At 35.8% G+C, this 22482-nt stretch overlaps 1 protein-coding gene across 1 annotated transcript in view; it reads right to left on the minus strand.

Moving 5' to 3' along the window:
* The window catches only part of LOC104166457 (voltage-dependent calcium channel subunit alpha-2/delta-3), a gene marked incomplete at its 5' end in the record, with an annotated part of 99103 nt that overhangs the window by 11157 nt on the left and 65464 nt on the right, over window positions 1–22482 (minus strand). The window contains 4 exons of the mRNA XM_009706396.1: window positions 8652–8763; window positions 12639–12694; window positions 14265–14317; window positions 17577–17652. Of these exons, the coding sequence (XP_009704698.1) occupies window positions 8652–8763; window positions 12639–12694; window positions 14265–14317; window positions 17577–17652 (297 nt within the window). The remainder of the gene's footprint in view (window positions 1–8651; window positions 8764–12638; window positions 12695–14264; window positions 14318–17576; window positions 17653–22482) is intronic.

Here is a 22482-nt window from a genome sequence, read left to right on the forward strand (position 1 = left end):
ACCACTCTGTGCTTTGTAAGGGTGTTGTTCATTTATTTCTGTAAACAAACTTTAGCAATGATTGAGAACGCCACATCTGAAAGAATTAAGTACAGTGCATGTCATCTTCTCCATAGCTAGTTAAAACTCTATAATATTTTGGGTAACATACATATATGCCTGCAAGGCACTCAAATCTTAAGATTCATGTTGTTTTTCCAAGTTAAAGGCTATTAAATATCCATTAAGCTCTCAAATCCTTTATAAAGAGAAGTGCTACATGTACAGATGCCTGTCATATTTGCATTGTTTTTCATCAATCAGACTATAAAAATAATATGAATTTATTGTAAATGGAAATTAATTCCATAGCATTAGCAATTCTTCACAAGCATGCCTGGCTTTAAAAATTCACTGCAATGTTTTCCAGTTTTAATAACTTTTCCTATTCCAAGCCATCTTTGATATATATATTACTACTCAGGTCTACATATTATGGCATTCATACAACTTTTTAAATCTCCTGTCATTACAAAGCATCCTTTCATTGTGTCAGTTACTATCTATCATTTGGTTAATATTTATTACTGCTTGTTTAAAATGTAAAATTATGTTAACTTTTAAGTGGAGTAATATTTACATTTTATAGCATTACTGGGCTTAACTCTGAACAGTGAATGGGTGAAGATCACCACCTTCCCACGCCGAAGTTTTATTTATAAACTTCTCAAGCAATCCAGCTCGAGGCTTATTTGGAAGACATAGGTAGGGAAGTGGGGAGTTAAGAGAGAGAGCACATCTCATCCTACCTACCTGAAAAAAACCGGCAGCGAAACTAATGACAACACTAATAGACTGAATTGCTAGGAAGCTGACCTGTGTATCTCCAAGATTTTACAGTACTTATAGATGCACCACATGGTCAGTGCTATGAAGTCTCCTAATGAAAAAGTTGCACACATCTACAAGAAAAGACCAATGTACATTTCGTCATCTTTCTCTTCCTTCTATAGAGTCCCCCTCTCATTCAAGTTTGCCGATGACACCAAGCTGGGTGGTGCAGTCGACACACTGGAGGGAAGGGATGCCATCCAGAGGGGCCTGGACAAGCTTGAGAGGTGGGCCTGTGTGAACCTCATGAAGTTCAACAAGGCCAAGTGCAAGGTCCTGCACATGGGTCAGGGTAATCCCAAGCACAAATACAGGCTGGGCAGAGAATGGATCAAGAGCAGCCCTGAGGAGAAGGACTTGGGAGTGCTGGGGGATGAGTAGCTCAACACGACCCAGCAATGTGTGATTGCAGCCCAGAAAATCAACCATATCCTGGGCTGCATCAAAGGAAGTGTGACCAGCAGGTCAAGGGAGCTGATTCTCCCCCTTTTTACTCCACCCTCATGAAACCCCACCTGCAGTATTGCCTTCAGCTCTGGAGCCCCCAACAGAAGGACATGGACCTGTTGGAGTGAGTCCAGAGGAGGCCACGACGATGATCCGAGGGCTGGAGCACCTCTCCTATGAGGAAAGGCTGAGAGAGTTGGGGTTGTTCAGCCTGGAGAAGAGAAGGCTCCAGGGAGACCTTACAGCAGCCTTCCAGTACGTAAACAGGGCCCACAATAAAGCTGGAGAGGGACTTTTTACAAGGGCATGGAGTGATAGGACAAGGGGTAATGGCTTTAAACTGGAAGAGGGAAGATTTAGATTAGATAGAAGGAAGAAATTCTTCACAGTGAGAGTGGTGAGGCAGTGGCACAGGTTGCTGAGAGAAGCTGTGGATGCCCCATCCCTGGAAGTGTTCAAGGCCAGGTGGGATGAGGCTTTGAGCCTGGTCTAGTGGAAGGGGTCCCTGCCCATGGCAGGGGGGGTGGGAATAGAGGATTTTTAAGGACCCTTCCAACCCAAATCATTCTATGATGTATTCCTTGCCATTAAAATTGCCCTTTGAAAAAGATTACTAAGGTCAGAATTTTTTTTACATTAAATATACTTTTTCTCCTTTGATTTTTAGTGATTCTTTCATTCTCTAGCTTTTTTGTCATGATTACAATGCCAAGCAAATTGAGAGAGAGAATCTGAATACAGATTTGCATGGTTTTGTCAACTAAATAAATAAACTCCAAGGTTTTGATTTTTGAGGGAACACTGATATAAAAACTGAGATAATAAAGAAGGACTGTTTTCAATATAAGGTGGCATTCTGTGTTTAAGCAGCTATAATACTCCTCAATTCAACAAGCACACTAAAAAAGTTCTGAAATGGAAAAGGAATATTGAACATCTTTGTCTATTTAAAAATAGAGAAGAAAACAATAACAAAAAAACCCTTTGAAACTTGTCCAAAGGATTGTTAAACTAATGACTGGCAGGCACAGACCTGCCTAGTAACTTATGTATGTCTTGCCCTATTATTTCATATACCTATTTTCTTAAATGAAAATACTAATTTACTGTGTTTCCTGAACTGGTTATTCAAAATATACATTTTCAAAGGGTAGAGGTAAATTACCCATACAGTGACTTTAAATTGCACCTGCATTACAGACATTATAATCACTCCAGTTGCCTTTGGAGTGAAGAGAAAGTTACTCAGCATATAAGTGGAGATATGTGGGGAACACACAATATAGGATTTTAAACTAAGTATAAAGACCTTTAATAAACAATTCTAGCAGTTTAAATTGCATAATTTGATACTTTGTACAAGGAAAGAACAGGGAAAAAAATTTTTTGGGATCTTCTAGAATTTTGGGGTTTCGGCTACAATAAATTTCTACCAATCCTGCTGTTGTCACAAATATAAAGACTTTTTAACACTCATAAGTATTCTGCAAGTCTAGAAGATCTCATTTTCAAAACAGAGGTGCAAGATGGCTGTATAGACTAAGATGTTGATTCTTGAGACTTCAACAATTAACTAATGAGGTATGCAAAATACTGCGTTTCCCTTGAAGATAACCCTTGACTTCCACGCACATCTAAGCAAGCTCTCAGAAATTAATGTCTGTTCAACATTGCCAAGATCAGCAGTGAGCAGTTTGACTATAGTACACCTGTGACTCAGCACGGGTATAGGTCAAAACCATCTATGTGCACAGTATCACATGTATACTTGGCACGGCTGCTGAAAAAGCAAGCATGCAAAACCATACAGTCTAAACAAAGTATGGCGAACTACAGAGAATATTTGGTTTTCTTCAGGGTCCTGTAAGATGGATACAGTAAAAAGAATACAACCCAAAATGTCTTCTAGAAGACTGACTACAATTTACTGCCCAAACTACTCCAGGAAATCTACAGGGATATTCTGATGTACATAGATAGAGCTCCAAATTAGAAGAAATCGGCCCTTGATGCTTTGCTTGTTTTATGTGGCAAGCTGATTTGTTTAGAAGTAAACTAACTATGACTGAAAAGGCAAATGATTATTTATTGCATGGGAAATTGAACTGTGTATTTATTTACACATTTTAAACACAATTGAGTACAGCAGTTTGGCAAGCGTCTTCTGAGAAAGAAATGCAGAAATATTTTAGCAAATGGTGGTACGTCTCAAGATTAAGTGGTTTTTAAAAACCATTACCATTTTAATGTCTGCAGATTGCGCTATTCTTGACACTAATATACTCATGCCCTGAACAATCTGAATCTAATTTGTATTATTATGTATCTGTTACTGCCAAATAAGCGCATTCAGTGGACAAGTCTGAAATTTGCCATTAGAAATCCAGATGAAGAGTTCAGTGTCATCCTGAACTATAATTCCACTGCCATTTACCCTCTCTTTACTGACAATGAACAGCCCTCAACGTCCAGTCTATAAGAAAGCAAGAGAAAGCATTTGGTTTATTAATGATTAATAATTGTTTAACAAATGTTAAATAATTGTCTGCCTACTAACAGTCAAATGGGCCAAATATATAATATATGGGATGGTATTTAACCAAATAATTAACCAAGTAATTCCTATCAATTTAACAGGCAATTTACATGTGATATACAACAAAGTAAAGGGAACTCTTACATTCATCTTGCATAATTAAAACACACACATAAGCTTTCCCCAGGTTTAGGTTGATTGTAGCTACATACTTCCTTGCTTCCCTAGTGAGAATATGGCTTTCTCATATTTACTTTTCTCATTATTTTGTGTCTTAAGACCGTGCACAAAGAATCAACTGGGGACAAAACAATTTCTTTAGGTTTTTGGTATTGACCTTGTGGACCCATGAGTGCTGCAATTAAAAGAGAAGGGGGTTTTGCTCCCTGGGTCACTGGAAGTAAGGCCAGATTTTTGATCTGCATCCAAGTCCAATATGTCATCACGTGTGAACAGGAGAGGTTAAAAGGGCAGATTTTTAAGCATTTGACTGTGCGACTGCTGCCTGATTTGCATACTCTTAGTTTTACAGTTGAACACGCAAATTTGGCAACTATGCACACAAATGGTTCCTTGCAACTTTGAAATTTTAAAATATATAATTAGTGTATGAATAGTCAGATGAGTAAGTTGCTGTACCTACAGAAGATCTATACCCACATTCATAATAGTCTGAGTTAATGCTGAAATTAATGGTATTTTCCTAAATGAAGTTAAATGAAAACATCTGAATTTTCATGCAAAAATGAGATTTGCAATTAGACAAAACTTTTTTTTGTCTGTTCTACAAACAGATGAGCAGATATACCAAAAAGATAAGGTAACTTTCTCTCTTCAAATATAACAGCCATTATCCTTTCTAATTTATAACAATGCTGTCTTTCTACAGATGTTTTCCTTAGACATTTTTAGTGCTTTTTAAGTATCAGCAATTAAACTTTGCAATGCTAAGATCACCAGAAGGTAAAAACTGGTAATGTAACCAGTGAGAATTGCTGAAGAACTTTGGTTGACACACTTACTTGTACTAAATATTGGCTAACACATTGGGGCAATACCTCATAAAACTGCAAGCAGCATTGAGATGCTTTTTTAGTCAAAGACTTCAAATTTAATGTCTAATCAAAAAGACACCTCTGAGCAGCACAATACCTTTAAATACCAAGTGCATTTGGCATTAGAGTAGTTCTGACTCAACAGAAAGAGTGCCAGTTGACACTGATAAAGAAAAGACAATGATAAAGAAAAAACATTTCTCTCTAGCAATTAACTATTTCCAACACTGAAGATGTCATAGAGCATTCAACATTCTATCATCTGAGTTTTCAGAAGCAATGCTGGTTGTTTTTTTTCCCTGTTTTTTGCTATAAAAGGGAATAGCTTACTGGAAAATATGAAAGCATTTCAGATTTTTAAAAAATCCCAGTTTTTCTCTCTTGTTGACAGCGTTTAGAAAATGTGGGTTGACTTGTTTTTGATTGCTGTTTAAATAACAGATTAATTTAATAATCATTGGAATATTGAATAACAACAAATTATGGGGTGGGACAGCCAAACTCTGACCCTAATGACATTCTTAGGTTAATTCTTATTTTCTTTTAGGCTCCTGCTTTCTTAATAAAACCTAAATTTCTGAAATTCATTTTTAAACATTGCAAACTATCCCAAAGTAGCATTTATTTTTTTGCTAGTGAGAGATAAGTTTACATATAGAGAGTGTATTTTATATGTCTGTAAACATTTAGTGCCTGACACGAAGTCCACTTAAGTGTATAGGTACCCTTCTATTGATTAAGTCTTAAGAGATGGCCAAAAAGCTGAGCCAGCTATTTACAAAGTAATTAGCATGCAGTCCTTTCTACTGTGTGATTTATTTGTGAGGATACTTTGATTTAAATCCAAGCACCCATGACTAAAAATTATGATTGGAAATATTTATAAGAACAAGGCTTACTTTTCATGACTACAGTTGGTAACTGTTCCCCTTGGTAGCTGTGAAGTGCGGAGTCTTTCTGTAAGACCAGTAAGAGCACACCCAGAACAGAATAAGATGGAGCCTCTGACTCTCACCATATGACCTTGTTGACTACGACTGTGACTTTGTTAGCAATAACACAGTATTTGTGCTCCAAAATGTCTTATCTAAGTAACATTATATGGTTTCAATTAACATCAGTCATCATTTTTACTTCTACTGAGAGACTGCTTTTAGTCTCCTTTTTCAGACAAGGGCTCTATAGTAGACCCTGTAGGAACAAAAGACAGTGACTTGAATGAGTAACCTGTTACACAAAGTTTCTTGCAGCAGATTATTTCCACAACTTTTGTTTGCAAACTTGTTCACAAGTGACTTTTCCAGTGCCTTTCAAACAGGTTTGCAATATTGGAGTGGGTGTATATTCAGCCAAATATTTACAAATAACTTCTTATATTTGTAATCAAGATTTTCAAGTATATATCACAAACAAATTAATCTATAACATGATCCAAGGACACAGAAAATAATCCCACTGACTCAAAGGGATCTGAATCAAGAGCCTAGTATGTAGCAGATGCCGTGCAGATTAACCATTGAACACAGTGTCAGTTCAAGACACACTGTATGTACAGTTGAACCCTAATTTTGACTGATTGAGCCCATCATTCTTAAATTACAAGTATTAAGCAATACACTTGCTTGTAAAAATATTTATTGGTACTGAGGCCATGAAACAGAAAACTCGGTCAGAAGATGTAGGTCTACAAAGGACTTTGGGTCAAATTCCTTAGCTGTTCTGCGGGAAAGTGTTCTGGGTTATAACAAAAATATTTGGAATCCAATGCAGTCTGCAATCTTAGATGCAATTTGTAGATTGTTAATGACAGTGGGTAAACGGTATAACGAAGAACTTTCCCATGAGAATTTAATAGTTCTTCTGGATTATTTCTTTAGGTTTTGCCATTGCTTGTGGAGAAAAATAATGGGTGCCTTGAGATCAGTTTGTAACTTACAGGGTTTTCTTCTATTTTTTTGTTCCACTGTGGAACACAAGATGTTTTTCTATGAAAAAGATCTTAGCACATTATTTTTGAAATACTATAATTTTCACTAAACTCAGTTTCCAACTCAGCGCTGTCCAAGTATTGCAGAATTGTGTTGTTTTTGAAAGTTATTTCCTTTGACCTGAAGTTACCTAAGAAGACACACTGAAATCTGCATTCCTTTGAGAAAACCTGGTCCTGTTAAATTAATCTTCCTTTCATGGAATCATGTCTGTTTGCAATATTTAAACAGAATCATAGAATGGTTTGGGTTGGAAGGGACCTTAAAGATCATCTAGTTCCAACACCCTTGCCATGGGCAGGGACACCTTCCACTAGATGAGGCTGCTCAAAGCCCCATCCAACCCAGCCTTGAACACTTCCAGGGATGTATGATAATTTGTTGCACAACTTCTCAGTAATCTTCTGCTAAATGATCACAAAATAAGGCTGCTTGAATTCTACAATGATGGCATGAAGCACTCATAGCAGTTTAACATACATTGTATTTGATATGTCAAGCGGAAAAATCACGGCTTGATTTTGTTGAGTTTGTACTTTTCAGGCAGTGGGACCTATTGTAACACTTAAAGGGTTCCCTAGGATCAATTTACAAAGCATTTTCATGCTTCTATCCCACAAAGCTATTTAAAAACAATTATTCATACTAGATATTAATAATTTCCTTGTAATTAAAAGTTGGTCAGCAGCAAATTAAAAGCGAGTATTTGCACTTAAAACATATCTCCAGTGTACTTCTATTTCCTGTTCTAAAGCAATGAAGTTATCGGGGAGAAAATTTAGGAGCAAGTCCAGAAGCACACCTATTGACTTCAAAAGAGAAGTTTTCCCCTTTATTTGCTAATTGCGTATTGATTTAGTCAGGAAAAGGAGAGTTGTAACAATTTTTAACTTATAAATTCTTCCTGATATTTATATCAATAGACAAATTATTGCTGTAAATACTAACCTCCTTTGCGATGATGACCTCTCAGCACAAAGAAAACCCAATTAAGAGACTTACTGAACTAAGAAAGTTGCATAAACTATACCTATGCAAATCTTCAATTAAAATGTACCATAACTACAGTAAAAATTTCACTCCACATAGGCACTAAATGCAGAGAAAAGACATTTTCAGTATGAAGGAGGAAAGCTAGACTGAAGTCTTTCTCTTCTTTTAACCCTATGAGGGACAACTTTACAGTAGCACTGGTAGAACTGACAAGGTTGCAGCACTGACATGTGAGATTTGTTACTATTAATTCAGCTTCCCAGCAGTGCAAGTTTGGAGAATAGATTTAATCCTCTCCCACTCTTTCAGCCTAACAATTCTAAGAAGGAAACACTGTTTGGCATTCAGGTAAAACAACCAGATCTCACTGTACCACAAGGGAACGTCTAACCTATTCAGCAGTGTTTCACTCCTGTATAGGAGAGCTATCAGCACTAACTTTTTGTATCTAAATCTTTACAGAATATGCCCTTAGAATGCTGCCTGTGTCCAGGAAAATTTTTAAAACATTCACCATTCTTTGAAATTAGCATAAACCTCTATTGGTTTTACATTTTCTGGTAGAAAATAATAGGCACTGTTTTAATTTAAGAGTATCAAGCCTTTAAATGACCCCTGTAATAAGAGAAATGACACCCTGACAGAGGTCATTATATAAGATAAAACATAACAGACTTGTACGTTCTTCAACATAACCTTGAATAATTCAGTTTTATTGCTTTGTCACAAACAGTTGTATAAAAAAAAATTGAAAGGGCTTACTTGAAACAGTCATCGCAAGCAATATTCCCCATGGTCTCCTTTATAGTGCGTTCGGAAACAAAAGCTGGATATTCAGTATCACAGGGCTCTAGGGTTTGTTTCAACCTCTGCGCTATAGGCACAGGAAAAAATATCTTGATGTTAACATGGGAAGAACAGCACACAAAATTCTGAAGAACATGAGATGTTGTATTACAGAGCTCACAGAGAACAGAAATGTTACTCGGCTTCTGCCACCCTGTGAGATTTCCTAGGCAGTGCATAACACTATTTTTTCAATTAAAAAAAAAAAAAAAAAAATCCATGGAATGCAATTTTGTAAGACATAACTGTTGAAGTAGTTATTCATGGTTTAGCCATTACCAGCCTACTTCATATTTATGCACAAGCTTTTATTCCTTCTCTGTAGATTCAAGATGGACTTACTGTCATTTTTATTTCAGTAATGCTGTGCATTGCTAAGTGTTATATATGGGGGTTTACATTTATTTGATATCTAAATTGTGGTACATTTTACTGAAGCCAGAAACACTTTTTGGATTACAGCTTGGGAATCTTTGCAGAGTTTCATCAGTCAGAATAACTCTGTCGGTGGGGGGCAGAAGTGTTACTTCAACCAGAACCAATGCGTCTTATCTGCCTCCCAAAATAGTAATAATAACACTCCATAAGACTTTTAATCTGAAGCCTTTGCAGTGCAAGGGAAAAGAAAGTATCACTATTTACATATTAAAGATTAGGAAATTGAGGTAACAGGAAGGAGTGAGAATGGTTCAAGGTCAAACTACAGGACAGCAGCAAAGCTGGGAACCGAAGGTAGCTCTTCTGACTCATACTGATGTATCTGTTGGACAATTTCTGTCCCTCATTCCCTTTCTTTTTCCTCCCCACCCCTTCATTCTTCCTTAACACACAGATACACTTGCACATCAGCGCAAATGTTAAGCCTATCTTAAACTAATTGCTAAGTGAGAAAACAAGACGAGATATGACAAAAATAGATTACACTAAACAGGCTCTTGGACTCAACAGATCTTCCATTCAAGATAATCTGCTTCAGAGCCAGTGGTGTATCTACTGCGCAGTGCTAGGAGAATGACCAAAACTGCATTTGTAATCATGCACTAGGACATGCATTTCTGAACTGTACATAATTGTGTATATAATTAAAAAAATATTCTCCCAAATGCACAGATCTCAAGGGAGGTGCTAAAGTTGGACAGAAAAGTTTTTTCTGATGTTTTCACTACAGTCGTGACATATTAAACAATTCAGCATTTAAAAAAAAAATTGTCTGACTAGCTCTACTCCACCTTCTCCCTTTCTCTTCTGTTCTCCTTATCTGTTGCCAAGAATGACTGAAATTTATCACCTGTATTTTGAGTCTACCCTCATTTGCATCAACATATGGCTTTTGTAACAAAGAGACTGCCAAAGATCCATGCGTCTCAGATTTCCAGCACCTTGTTAGAGCCCAGAAGATGATGGCATAGCCCAAGCTTTAGGGCATCAGTTTCTTCTCTCTTATTTACAAATGTGATTGAGATTACAAGATCTTGTGCAGAAGTATTTTTCATACTAGGGTGTGGTAGTTTGGCAGGTGTGTGTGGACCCTCTAGGATCTTCGTAATATGTGATGCTCTACTAATGTGACAATTTGAGCAGGAAGCAATTTCCCAATTAGAGGAACTGATTTTTTTTTTTCTGAGCTTTGTTAAGCATTGTTAAGTTAAAAAATGTGCAAGTTCATTAGTTTTAATTTCATGAAGTCCAGTCATAATTATTACAACTCTTAGTGGTAACGTAGCATCTACAGAAGAACATACCTAAGCACATGCTTTTCTCTCCTGCTGACTTCTCTCCTGTGAAATCTCTGTTGCTTTTGCTTTACCAACACATGGTTTCCAAACAACTATCACTTGCTACCTAACCAAATTTGAACTGGGCAAGCAGTACCATAAAATGATGACATTCCAATGAGCATGATGAGGGTGTATTTTCAATACTCTTACTCATCAAAGAAATGGAGCAAGTGAATTGCATAGTCAAAACTTCACTTTCAACTAAAACATGAATGAAAATGCCTCAGTCATGCTTGTCTGTCAAAGTGCTGTAATGATAGTTTTGTCTTTAAGAAAAGAAAGGTTGCAAGTTATTAATACCTGTCTTCTGTAGTTAGTACATGCTTAAAATACAAAACAGACATTCACTTTCATGAGATGAAGAGGGATGCTGATTTTAAAGGATATTTTCCCTAAAATACAATGTAAGCGCCATTAGACGTTTCAAGTCAGGATATATTAGGCATATTTGTACAGTACACTTGAAAAAAACATCCAAAAAATGTTACCTGTTTCCTAGAGTGGCTGCTTTGCGCTGTTCTGCAAACATCAAGGACTAAGACTGGCATACCTGCCATGCCTCTTCAGATATAAGGAACAGTTTTGCATTTTTTGGGTCTAGCACAGCAAACCCTACCATCCTTCACAGCCATCAGTGAAAGACACATTTTTCATCAGGGTTAGGGAAATCACTAGAAAGTTAGTCTTGGTTTTTAGAAGACCTATCTAGGCCTACAAAGCAGCCCCAAAAGCCAATCGTGTCTAGCTGATTCTCACGAAGCTCTATTTGTGTATGTGCATCCAATCTACAGGAGGCTCATTGTTCATGTAACAGAAGAACTGGCTTCAGTGTTTTGATGCAGTGTGCAGCTTACATCAGTACAGGAAAGGCTGTACTAAGTTCATGCACCTAAATTTCTAGAAGACTTTTATCAAATCTTCACCTCCAGTAGACACTCATCTCAGCCTCCCCTTCTCCCCACACAGTGTTTACAGCATATTAGGCAGCAACCTGATACATGCTTTGCCATTTACTGCCATACTTTCCAATAGCTCCCAAACAGATCTTTCCACTAGAAGAGCTCCAGCATTTTATGTCTGCAGGGATACTGGAATATTCTAGGGCATCAGTATGTTCCATTTTCCCGATACCTTAACTTCAGACAGGATATTATTTTGGCGTGAAAACAGTCTAGTGCCCAGGCAATACAAATATAAACCGAAGCCTAAAGTCGTAATTTTATCCCCTGCTTTGCAAAGGAATATGCAAATCTGCAAATACAAGGCTGAAGAATTAATTTTAAATCATTATACCAGTAAATGGCATGCAGAATAATTTCCCTATGAAACAGTCAATTGAAGAGCACTGCTCTTGTAAATTAGCCCTTTACTTTTGAGCAACACTTCTGAAATGCCATAAAAAGTCTGCTAAAATACGAGACAGTTGACATCGAAAACTTCCAGTTCTTATGGAAACTGTTAAAATTTCATTGTTTCAAATGAAGCCTTCGCATTTTTAAAAATTATTTTGAGTAAACTGAATTTTAATTGATCTAGATTTTATTACATTTAAATGTCTATTTCTAATAGGATGATAAAACAAAATACAGTTTTAACCAGTCTTGTTTAAAAATAAAAGCATAAAATTTACTATCTTAAGCCTTAAAAATTATTTTCTTATGGAATTATATTAAGATGACCATGTTCCTGTGGACTTTTGTTGAAATGGCATTTCCCAGCACAATAATCCCCCTATGTATTACAGCAGCGCTAGAAAAAATATAGTATAAGCAGAAAAAGGCGAGTGTAAGTGTTTTATTCACAAAGACTGTTTTGGAATGAAGGAAAATGTTTTTAAAAAACATATTTAATCATTATTTACTATTTTAACTTTTGCAGTGTAGTAGTGTACTGTATTTCTAGAGTACACACAAGCAGTTTGTGGTCATTCATAGAAGATCTTAATCTTGTGTTTTGTGTTGTGTTTTGATAAAAATTAACAAAGAAGAGGATGGGAGACAAAGTATTGTTATCAGACATCTATTATTTAATCTAAAGCATTTTATGCACACCTAAATTTCAAAAATCCAATTTAATCTAGCAATTTCTTCTATTATGGTCAGGAAAAAAAAGAAATTACACTTACCTTTTGCTGTTAGATCAGAGTGCCACCAACTGCATAGATTAAATTCCACAAGGAACCTAGAGAAATTATTAGAGTTTTCATTTTATCCCACAGAATGTTTTCAAAACACTACACTGGCAGTAGTTCGATACCATTAATCCTATTTTAAATAAAAGCTAACATAGTACTGAAATTCACGTTACTGGCATAACTCTGGCATTATCAACAACTGCTTTTCTCATCTTTTCACTGGGTTGTATCTTACCACCAAGAATTTATTCTGAAATTAACTCCATCAATAAATCATAGATTCACCTATTATTAATTTAAATTATTGATCTTATTTGAAGTGTCCATTAAAATTCTCAATGCTTGACAGTATACAGTATTTTTACTGTTGAACATTATTGAACATTACTTCTTCATTATGCAGGTATTTTGACTTTCTATTAAAATGCTGTAGGATTATAACTGTTCTGGCTACAGTACAGAGGTAGACAAAAACCCCCTTTATTATATTAATTCTGGAACTAAAACAAAAAAAACTATTTTATTTCCAGGAGTAGAAAAGAGTGATTACCTAGTGTCTAATCAACTCTAAGTAGACATGCAAAGAACGCATTTTCCCACTAAAATATACTGCAATTTACTTTGAAGAATGTACTGAAATGTCTCTATCTAGCAGTTACTGTTAAGTGTAAAGAATGTGAAACCAACATCCAGTTTATTATATGGCAATGAAACTACAATACTCACAAACACAGAAAGTTTCTTGAAATTTTTGAAGCTGTTATATGCTAGCTTCGAACTCTCATTTTAACATGATTTCTTTCCCTGATACTTACTTTGAAAGCTGCATTTAAGATCAATTTCTGCCCTCTGGCAATAGCCATTCAGTTAATTCTCCTTAACTCTTATTCCAAACTGATGAAAGTTTATACAATTTACAGTTGAAACAAAATGACTACGAGAAAAGATTAGTTCTATTTCAATTTAAATCTGCAACTCTGCTGTCCGATAAGAACAATAATAAAACATATAGGTTAATAACACAAGATATATTTTAAGGCTTCCTCTTTTCCATATGCTGTTTCTCTGTGATTTCTTAGGCAATCACTCTTAAAGGCAATGCTCATTATATATTAACTGGAAATGTTAGAAGAATTAGGCCAGGTAAAAAAATTCAGCAACATCCAGAGTACACCTTATCTGGCATATACTGTAAAAGGTCCATCTTACAGAAATTCATGAAGTGACAAACAATACAATGAATCACTATAACAGTTTGCTATATTGACAACAGCCCACCCAAGCAGCATTACAAACAGTCAGACATTTATATAAAATTTCACAGTAACCACAATAATAAATTTGGTATATATATTGCAATCTGCTAGACTTACTAAGCAAACACATACGGATATAAGTGAAGATCATGAATAATGTAATAAAAGTGCAACTGTGCATTCATATAGCAAAAATTTTCTCAGATTTTAACTATGCAAAACTAGAAAGCAAAAAATTGACAAATATTACTATATTTAAAATCATATAATAAAAGCAGCACAATGTATGCAAAAGGCAAAAAGTACAAATATTCAGTAATTCATACAAATATTCATTAAGTTCTTGATAAAATTTACTTACAAGACAAGCTCAGTCATAATCCATTTTACTGCAGCAAAGAAGGCATTATAAGGCTGAAGAGAAGCAATTCATTTAATAAAAAGTCAAAACATGCAGTATTTATGTCAACTGAATTCTTCATGTAAAGATAACGTTATGGATAGTCAAATGCATGGGTAGCATGAGAAAAAGAACAGTATCTTTTTCTTATGAAGAAGCAAGTATTATATTGAATATTAAAATGTATAGTAATGAAATTCCCTTTTAATGTGGTTGGTCATATACACAAATTATCACTTGGAAAAGGAGTTTTGCAAACGGTTCTGAAATCTTTAACCTCTAGGGGTTCCTATTTCCCAGGCTATTGCTGGAGGAACAGCTCTGGTAGATAATATGAGCCTTTCTTAGGCTGCAATTCACAGACTTGCCTCTCTATAATATAAATCTGTATTCATCACCTCAGTCTAATTAAGCTTGGAGAAGCTTCTGAAGTTTGAATTTACCTAAATGAAGTTACCTGTGTCATATGGAAGGCCCAGTTGTAAGCACTTTTGAGTAGTTTTTAAGATTCTTCCCTTCTGCCTCAATTTTTCTGCATCACAATAAATACAGCAAACCTGTGTTTACAGTACTTCTACTACATTTTGAATATTTTATTTTTGAAAAGAATATCAATAGAATCATTCTTTTATGAAAGAATCTCAGGTAGAAAACTCAGTTTCCAGAAATTTGGAAAGGAATCTAACCTTGTCTCACTCGTTTGTGTTAGGGTCTACTAGTTGCATAAAATTTTGCAGACTTTTTAGATTTCATATCAACAGAGTATTTTAGCACATGTAAGAAGTCATATTGACTTTAACAGAGCTACTCAGATATCTAAGATCATGCTTAATCGTCCTGAATCAACACCTTACTGAAGCAGTGCCATTTTGCACAGCAGTAACTGGCCATTTAAAATTTTCAGAGGCCACAGAGTATTTCTGCACAGAGCTGATAACTCACAGAGTCAATGAACTAGTGTCAGTCAGTGGGATGAAAGGCTGAAACAGCAGGCTAGCAGAACACATAATGCCCGAGACAGTAAAGATTTTCACCTATTAAGGACTGTCTTATAGGAAAAGATAAAAAGTTACAAGTCTTTCCTAGAGATGAAAAGAAAACAAAATTTCAGCCCTGTGGGACTTCTTATTTATTTTCATTCCAAATCAGAAAACCTGACATTTCAAACCCAAGTAATTACCTTTGTTGCATACATACATGCATGTAAAAGAATATATTTATTATTATTTATGAACCATACATATTTAATGTAAAATATACTATGTATTATAAAACTATTTTAATATGAGAAGTAAAAGAAAATTTAAAAACTCAATATATCTGAACAAAAATTTCAATAATATGAATAGAAAATGAGAAAAAGAATCTGTTATGAAATTTTAGTGGAAAAACATTTCATTACATTGATATAAATTCATTCTCATTAAATGTGATTTTAGTAAGACAGTCTTTTCCACTCAAAGACTGTTCCTTCAAAAACTGCAGCAAAAACTGCAGGAGTTTTATCCTGTCTATGTATCTAAACCACCATTGAAAGACAAAGGAATTGAGCTGGGTGACTCTGGCACCAATACGTTTGCAACAAAGTGATTCTATGGTGAGTTATCTAGGACTTGAATAAATTATAACAAGAAAATATGCTAAATAACAAAGTATCTGGATATCTTTTAAGCAATTCTATACTGGTAAAGAAATGGACTAGATGATCTATAAATCTAGTCCATCCCTAATTCATCATTTTAGTCTCACAGCCTAAAAAGCTAGGACAGAAAGAGAGGTCCAGCCCTGCCACCTGTTTTCCATGATTTTGGCAGAATGTTGTGATAGATCCTTTAGTAGTCATACAGTCTGTGATGCCTACATTCCACTTCTACGCTGTTTAAAATACAAACTTTTTAGAGAGTCTCAGTCTTGTCCCTATATCTGATCCTGTATTTATAAAACCATAATTCTCAAAAGAAAGGATAAACATTTGTGAACAAACATTTTGCTTATGTAGAAACTGTACTGAATACTGCCTAATGACCTCATCTATATGTACACAACTGGGCATGAAAACAGGGAAAAAATACTTTCGAGTAATCTAGCCCTACCTGTTTTTAATGCAAGTTCTCTTTATACTTTCTCTGTAGTCATGGTTATTAGAAGTGACTGAATCAACTGGAAAATAATAAAACAAGCAAAGCTCTGCCCATCTTTCCTGTCGAACATCACAAAAACTGACTTGAGGTTTAAAGAAGAGTTTGACTATCTTTAAAAAAATAAAGAATATGCTTGCCATCTCTCAGTGTACCCCACAACAGTTGCAGAGTTTTTTCTTTGTGAACACAGCCTGGACAAAAATTGGAATAGTGAAAATCTCTTGGGCTAAAGCACACTTGTAAGAGAGAAGTACTTCAGCTTTACATGCTGGATGCTTATGTAAACTGAGCTGAAGCCCCAAGCCTTGGGATGGGAGGTTGTTGCTAAGAATTGAAATATATTTCAAATTTTTTCATGCAAATGTGATTCACAGCGTCCCATTCTATTTCATCGATAATTGAAGTCTCATTGCACAGCCTGCTACTTATTATGTCAAGATAGCCTTTTTTCAGGTTCAGGCTTTAGCAGATAACAGACTGATAAATGCAGTAAACCCAAATGCCAGTATTTAAAAAACAGTCTTATGTAAATATGTAAATGAAAACATCCCAAAATGCATACGATTAATAATCAGGCCTTGCAGAGGGACAGGGTTTGTATTCGGATCTAATTGCAAGACAGAGGTTTAAATGCATCGAAATTCTACTTTAAAAGACTTCTTCTTTAAATACTAAGGAAAAAAAAAGTGTGAAAATCACTGACTTGTATATCTTGCCAAGGAATCAATCCTTTCATATATTAAAAAAAAAAACAACTCAATTTTAATTCAAATTACATTTCTGCATGTGTGTATGAGCTTACATACAGAACAGGCATATGTGATTCCAGTCCCCCAAACAAAACATAATCTATTGGCAAATTTACAAAATTCTAAGAAGGAGGATTCATATTCTGACAAAACTTTAGAAATGGTTTCCCAGCATTAAAAATCATGGTGTAAATATTTGAGTTTGAAAATGCTTAACACTTTGCATTTGTTTATAATGAACCATTCCTTGTATGCACTAGGAGGAAAGTAGAGCTGTAAGCATTCCAAATCAAAATAATGGGCTTACAATGGCCATGAGATATTTGCAACAATTTTCTTTGATGATTGCATGGAAAGGTGCTCAGAAAATTTACTATACTTACGTCCAGTAAGCTATGGGCACTGTCGCTACTCTCTTTGTTTGTTCTACACATGGCCTGGTAGTCATAAAGTGTAATTCTACAGAGAAGAACAGAAAACTGCTTGACTAAAAGAAGGAAAAACAGTGGAATAAAAATGATGATATGGAACAGTCTGCCCACAAAGTAGACAGGAAAATAAAAATTGTAACAGCAGCAGGGAAAAGAGGGAAAGGGATCATTAAAATACAGGTTACACAGGTTACATTTGTAAGGATTTTATCAGACTACAGAACAAAGCAGAAGCGTAACTGGGAGAAACCAGGGAAGATACACATACAGTGTAACACACAATGATATAAACAATGCGAGGAGAAGGAGAATACACATTCAACATGATGCTTAAACAATTGGTTCTGGACTAAGATCAGCACATTTAGCCCCAGAAAGTAAAAGAATCTATGCATTTGAGGGACTTCTTACAACAGAACACTCCTGAAGTCCAGTAAAAGCAGAAAGACACTTCTACAGTTCCAGCATCTCAGTGCACAACTAATTTGTAAAAACATGGCGTTGCTTCCAAAGAATAGAGAAGTGGAATTTCAATGTATTCACAGTACAGATAATTGAAGCAGGATGGGTTTACTTTTCCTACTTTTCATGAGGGCAAAATATTCCATGTCAGGTACCTGCTGTAATCAACATATGCTGGAAGCCTCCTCAGATGCATAGTAAACGAGGAAATTTCTTTCTGCTTGTGTTTCTACTCATCATTGATACACTTCAGAGATCTAAATATAAAATCCAGAACTCAGAGATAGTACATGGAATTGTGATTATTTCTCTAAATCTGTTTGTCCATAGAACAATTAATTAACTATTTCGACCCAGATAAAAAGCATTTAACATCTATAGCAGATGTAAAGAATCTTTAGCTGATAAGTGGCAACAAGTGTAAATATATAAAAGTTACTAGTATCATTTGAACATATCCATTTGACTTTTGCATCATCAGAGGGACAAAGGAACATGATTGGACATAGATGGTTTATAGATGTATGAGATGGGACTTCAACGTTTTGCACTGTGTGCCTTGCTTCTAAGTGAAGAGGAAAAGAGAGCACACAAATTCGGCTACAGAAAGGATGTCCCAGAAGCTGCCAAAAACAGGTCAGGAAATGCATTCAGCATCACCATGAGGCATTCTGCACTGCATGCCATGAAACGCTGCAACCTGTACCAATAAAATGTTGTAATTCATTGTGGTAGAAACTGTCTGTAATTTTTCTGATCTAATTTTGTGACAGTAACCATCACTAAAAGCTTCTTTATCATGCCTATATTTTCTTTTTGGCTTACAGGCAAAACATCTAATATATTGGATCTTGCAGCTTCAACTAAACATTTAGTACATGGTCATACTGCTTACATTATTAATTTTCTTATATTCAGAATAGAAATGCCTAGGAAGCCATTGTTTTGTGGACTGGCAGAGAGAGGCACATGGTAGACAAACGTATAACTAGAGACCTAAACATGGGTGTAAGTTGAACACTGACCATATTTGGCAGAATCACGCCCACAGCCAGATCCACGCACACAGATCTGCCAAGATAAACAGAGCAGTACATGGTGTAAGCTGTGCTGCCTGTGTGGCATGCAGTAATACACCGCTTTCCCTAGCTTTTTTTTTCCTTTATTTTTTTCCCCCTTTAACCATGGTCAGAATCCAGCCCCTGTAAGGTAACCTCTAAAGCTCAGCCTTTCCAGTCTTGGTTGGCTTGACTATTTTATTCCTCTAGATTCAAGGGCTGTGTTGCACGTCTGCTTGGATCTCCTAGTGATGGCAAGTGATTAGTGCGCAAACAAGGGCAGTTTATAGGTGTCAATGTGCTCTCTGCAGAATAGTCAAGGAATTCTATATGGATGAAATGGTCCCATCCTGCTTCATTCAATATTAAGAGCGACAAAGCAGGTAAAGGGCCTGGAGAAAAAGTCTTCTGAGGAGCGGCTGAGGAAGCTGGGGTTGTTTAGTCTGGAGAAAAGGAGGCTGAGGGGAGACCTTATCGCCCTCTACAACGACCTGAAAGGAGGTTGTAGCGAGGCGGGGGTTGGTCTCTTCTCCCCAGTAACTAGCTATAGGACGAGAGGAAATGGTCTCAAGTTGCACTACAGGAGGTTCAGACTGGACATTAGAAAGAACTTCTTCACTGTTAGAGTTGTTAAGCATTGGAATGGGCTCCTGAGGAAGGTGGTGGAGTCACCATCCCTGGAGGTGTTCAAAAAACGTTTAGATGTGGTGCTTCAAGACATGGTTTAGTGGGTTTGGTGGGTATGGTGGCATCAGGTAAACGGTTGGACTTGATGATCTTTGAGGTCTCTTCCAACCATAATGATTCTATGATTCTATGATTCTAATATCTAGTGTTACAAGTAGAACAGCATTCAGTTTTGTCTTTATTCTTTGTAAATGGTTTTTCAATATAAGTTTGGTGACCTTTTGTTTGGTGTTTGAAAGTGCAACCAGTTTCTCTATTTTCAATTTCATACACCAGAACTGCTTGGTCAATCTGTGGACTTCATTATTCTACTAAGAAGTGTTAATCAAATACTATTATAGTGTGCCTTGTGGAACATCTGTTATACTTTGAACTTCACTTTAAATATTGGAAAAAGCCTTTCACCTCTCAATATTTTTCTTTGTATTACATTTCTTATGGAACTATTACACTGTAATAGATGTGATAGTTTCTTTAAATGCTCAAAGATAAAAAGTAATTAAAAGACTGAAATAGGTAGTCACACAGATAATCAGAAATATAATTAATATTGCACTCTGACATGCTAGATCATATTTTTTGTAGATTGTCTTACTGTATCAAAGGGAGTATACAACAATCTAAGATTGTATTATGAGCAAGAGGAACAAAAAAGTTAAAATGTATGTAGTTAAAAAAAAACTTCATTTAACAGGGAAGGAAATACTAAACTTTAGAGTGATGGCAGAAGGGAAGAGTTGTAATAAACAACCTCAAAGTCATTGTGGAAAACTGCAAAACTGTTGTTTGGAAACGCCTTAGTATCACCTGTGTATGGTATTATAATGAGTTTAGTATTAGCAAACATATTTGAAGGTGTTTCCAGTATGAAGATTCTGGTTCAGGAACAAACTAGAAAACAGATAATGTATCCAGGTTAAAAAAATCAAAGGAGCAAATCCTTAGAAAGGTACATGGCAGACAGCTTTCTTAACAACAGCCTGGAATGAGTTTCGGTTTTTGAACAATGTATTAACTTTCAAAGTGGGCAGGTTCAACACCTATCTTAAAGTTTTTAAAAGTGATTCAAACAACTATAACACAGAATGTGCAAAATATACCAGGGAAAGCATTATTGTGAAACGACCTTAAAAGACCTGATTCTTCCGCACTAAAAACAAATAGGAATTTTGCAAAACACTTCAAAGATCAGTGGATGAAGCCCATAACCACGTTGAAATCTGAATACTACAACATACTGAATTAATTCTAGATTCTCTGTCACTATGAACGGCATTAAAGCTCAGTATAAATGAGTTCAAAGGCATTCACAAATTCAAATCCAGTTTTGTTTTGGTTTCATTCTTGTAAATGTAATAGGAAGGTAAAAGCCTTCCAGCTCTTTTTCTTATAAAAGTCACTATAGTGTTTATAGTCAAAACAGTGGCCTAAGACATTGTGGTGCTTCTGTATTCAGGTGTCATTTCCAGAGTGTTATTTTCTTGCTAATGTCTTTCTGAGATCTTAGAAAATAAGCTTTCTTCTCACTCAGACTTAACTCAGTGTTGCAGAAAGGTTTCCAGATTACCCTTTCTGTAGTGATTGTATTTTAATTTTAAAAAACTACTTGCAGCTAACCGTATCCTGTTCAACAGAGTATAGCTAGTAAACATAACTTCTTGCTTCCCACCCTGTAATTTTAAGTCCATCTAGATGCCCAAGTCCATGCTATGTACTACAGCACCTCACAGGAGAGTTTTGCTCTTGCTACAGATAACATGCTTGAGACTTTCTGACATAACCAGGTTGTTAACTGCCCATACTTCCACACCTGGTCACTGAAGTCTACAGAGTAAATATTTTCAACAACAGTCATAGGACAAACCTGAACTATGTGCAATCATCTTTAACTAATGCAAAATAACTTTACCAAAAACTAACTGTGCACCTCCATTGTATATAACTTCAGGGGCCAAATACATTTCAGTGAAAATATTCTTGTCATATTGTCAATTTCCTGATACAGTAAATTCCAGCCTTGTACTTTGCAATGAACTTACAATTGAGTACAAATCTGGTTCAAGAAAATTAAATTTCTAAGACCTACCAGTAGCACAGGCTATATTAACAGATGGCACTCTATTGTTTTCAGCTAGATTTTTAAGTACACCTGTGCATTTCTACTTTGCAGTGTAAAATGCCATCACTGACAATTATAACTGCTGAAAGATCTTCAATGCATAAAATTTCAAATGTTTTGTCACCAGGACAAGATTTGGGGGTTTTCATACGATGTGTAGGAATAATAAGCTTCTTACCATGGAAGTAAATGTCAAGTCCATAGAAAGAAAGGAAGAAGTGCTCCAAAGAATCAAACAAGGAAGCCAATAATACGGGAAGCCCTAATTATTGATCCTATGCTTTACCCAGTAGTCTACATAAAAATTAATGGTGACTACAGCTTACTTGTGCTGGAAAGATGTTAACTAACTCAGATACAAGCTACGCAGCCTGTCTGGCACTCTCACAGGGAGGTGAAGGTAGGACAGTGTTGAATGGTATGAAGAGTAAATTACTTTCTGAAGTCTAGAGAGGGTCCTTGTGGGGAGGTAGCAGGACACTGTAAGAAATCCCATACTGTTGCTGCTCTGACTCTCCCATTTTCGTTGACA

Source organism: Cariama cristata, unplaced genomic scaffold (assembly GCF_000690535.1).
Source record: "Cariama cristata isolate BGI_N322 unplaced genomic scaffold, ASM69053v1 scaffold118, whole genome shotgun sequence".
Lineage (NCBI taxonomy): Eukaryota > Metazoa > Chordata > Aves > Cariamiformes > Cariamidae > Cariama > Cariama cristata.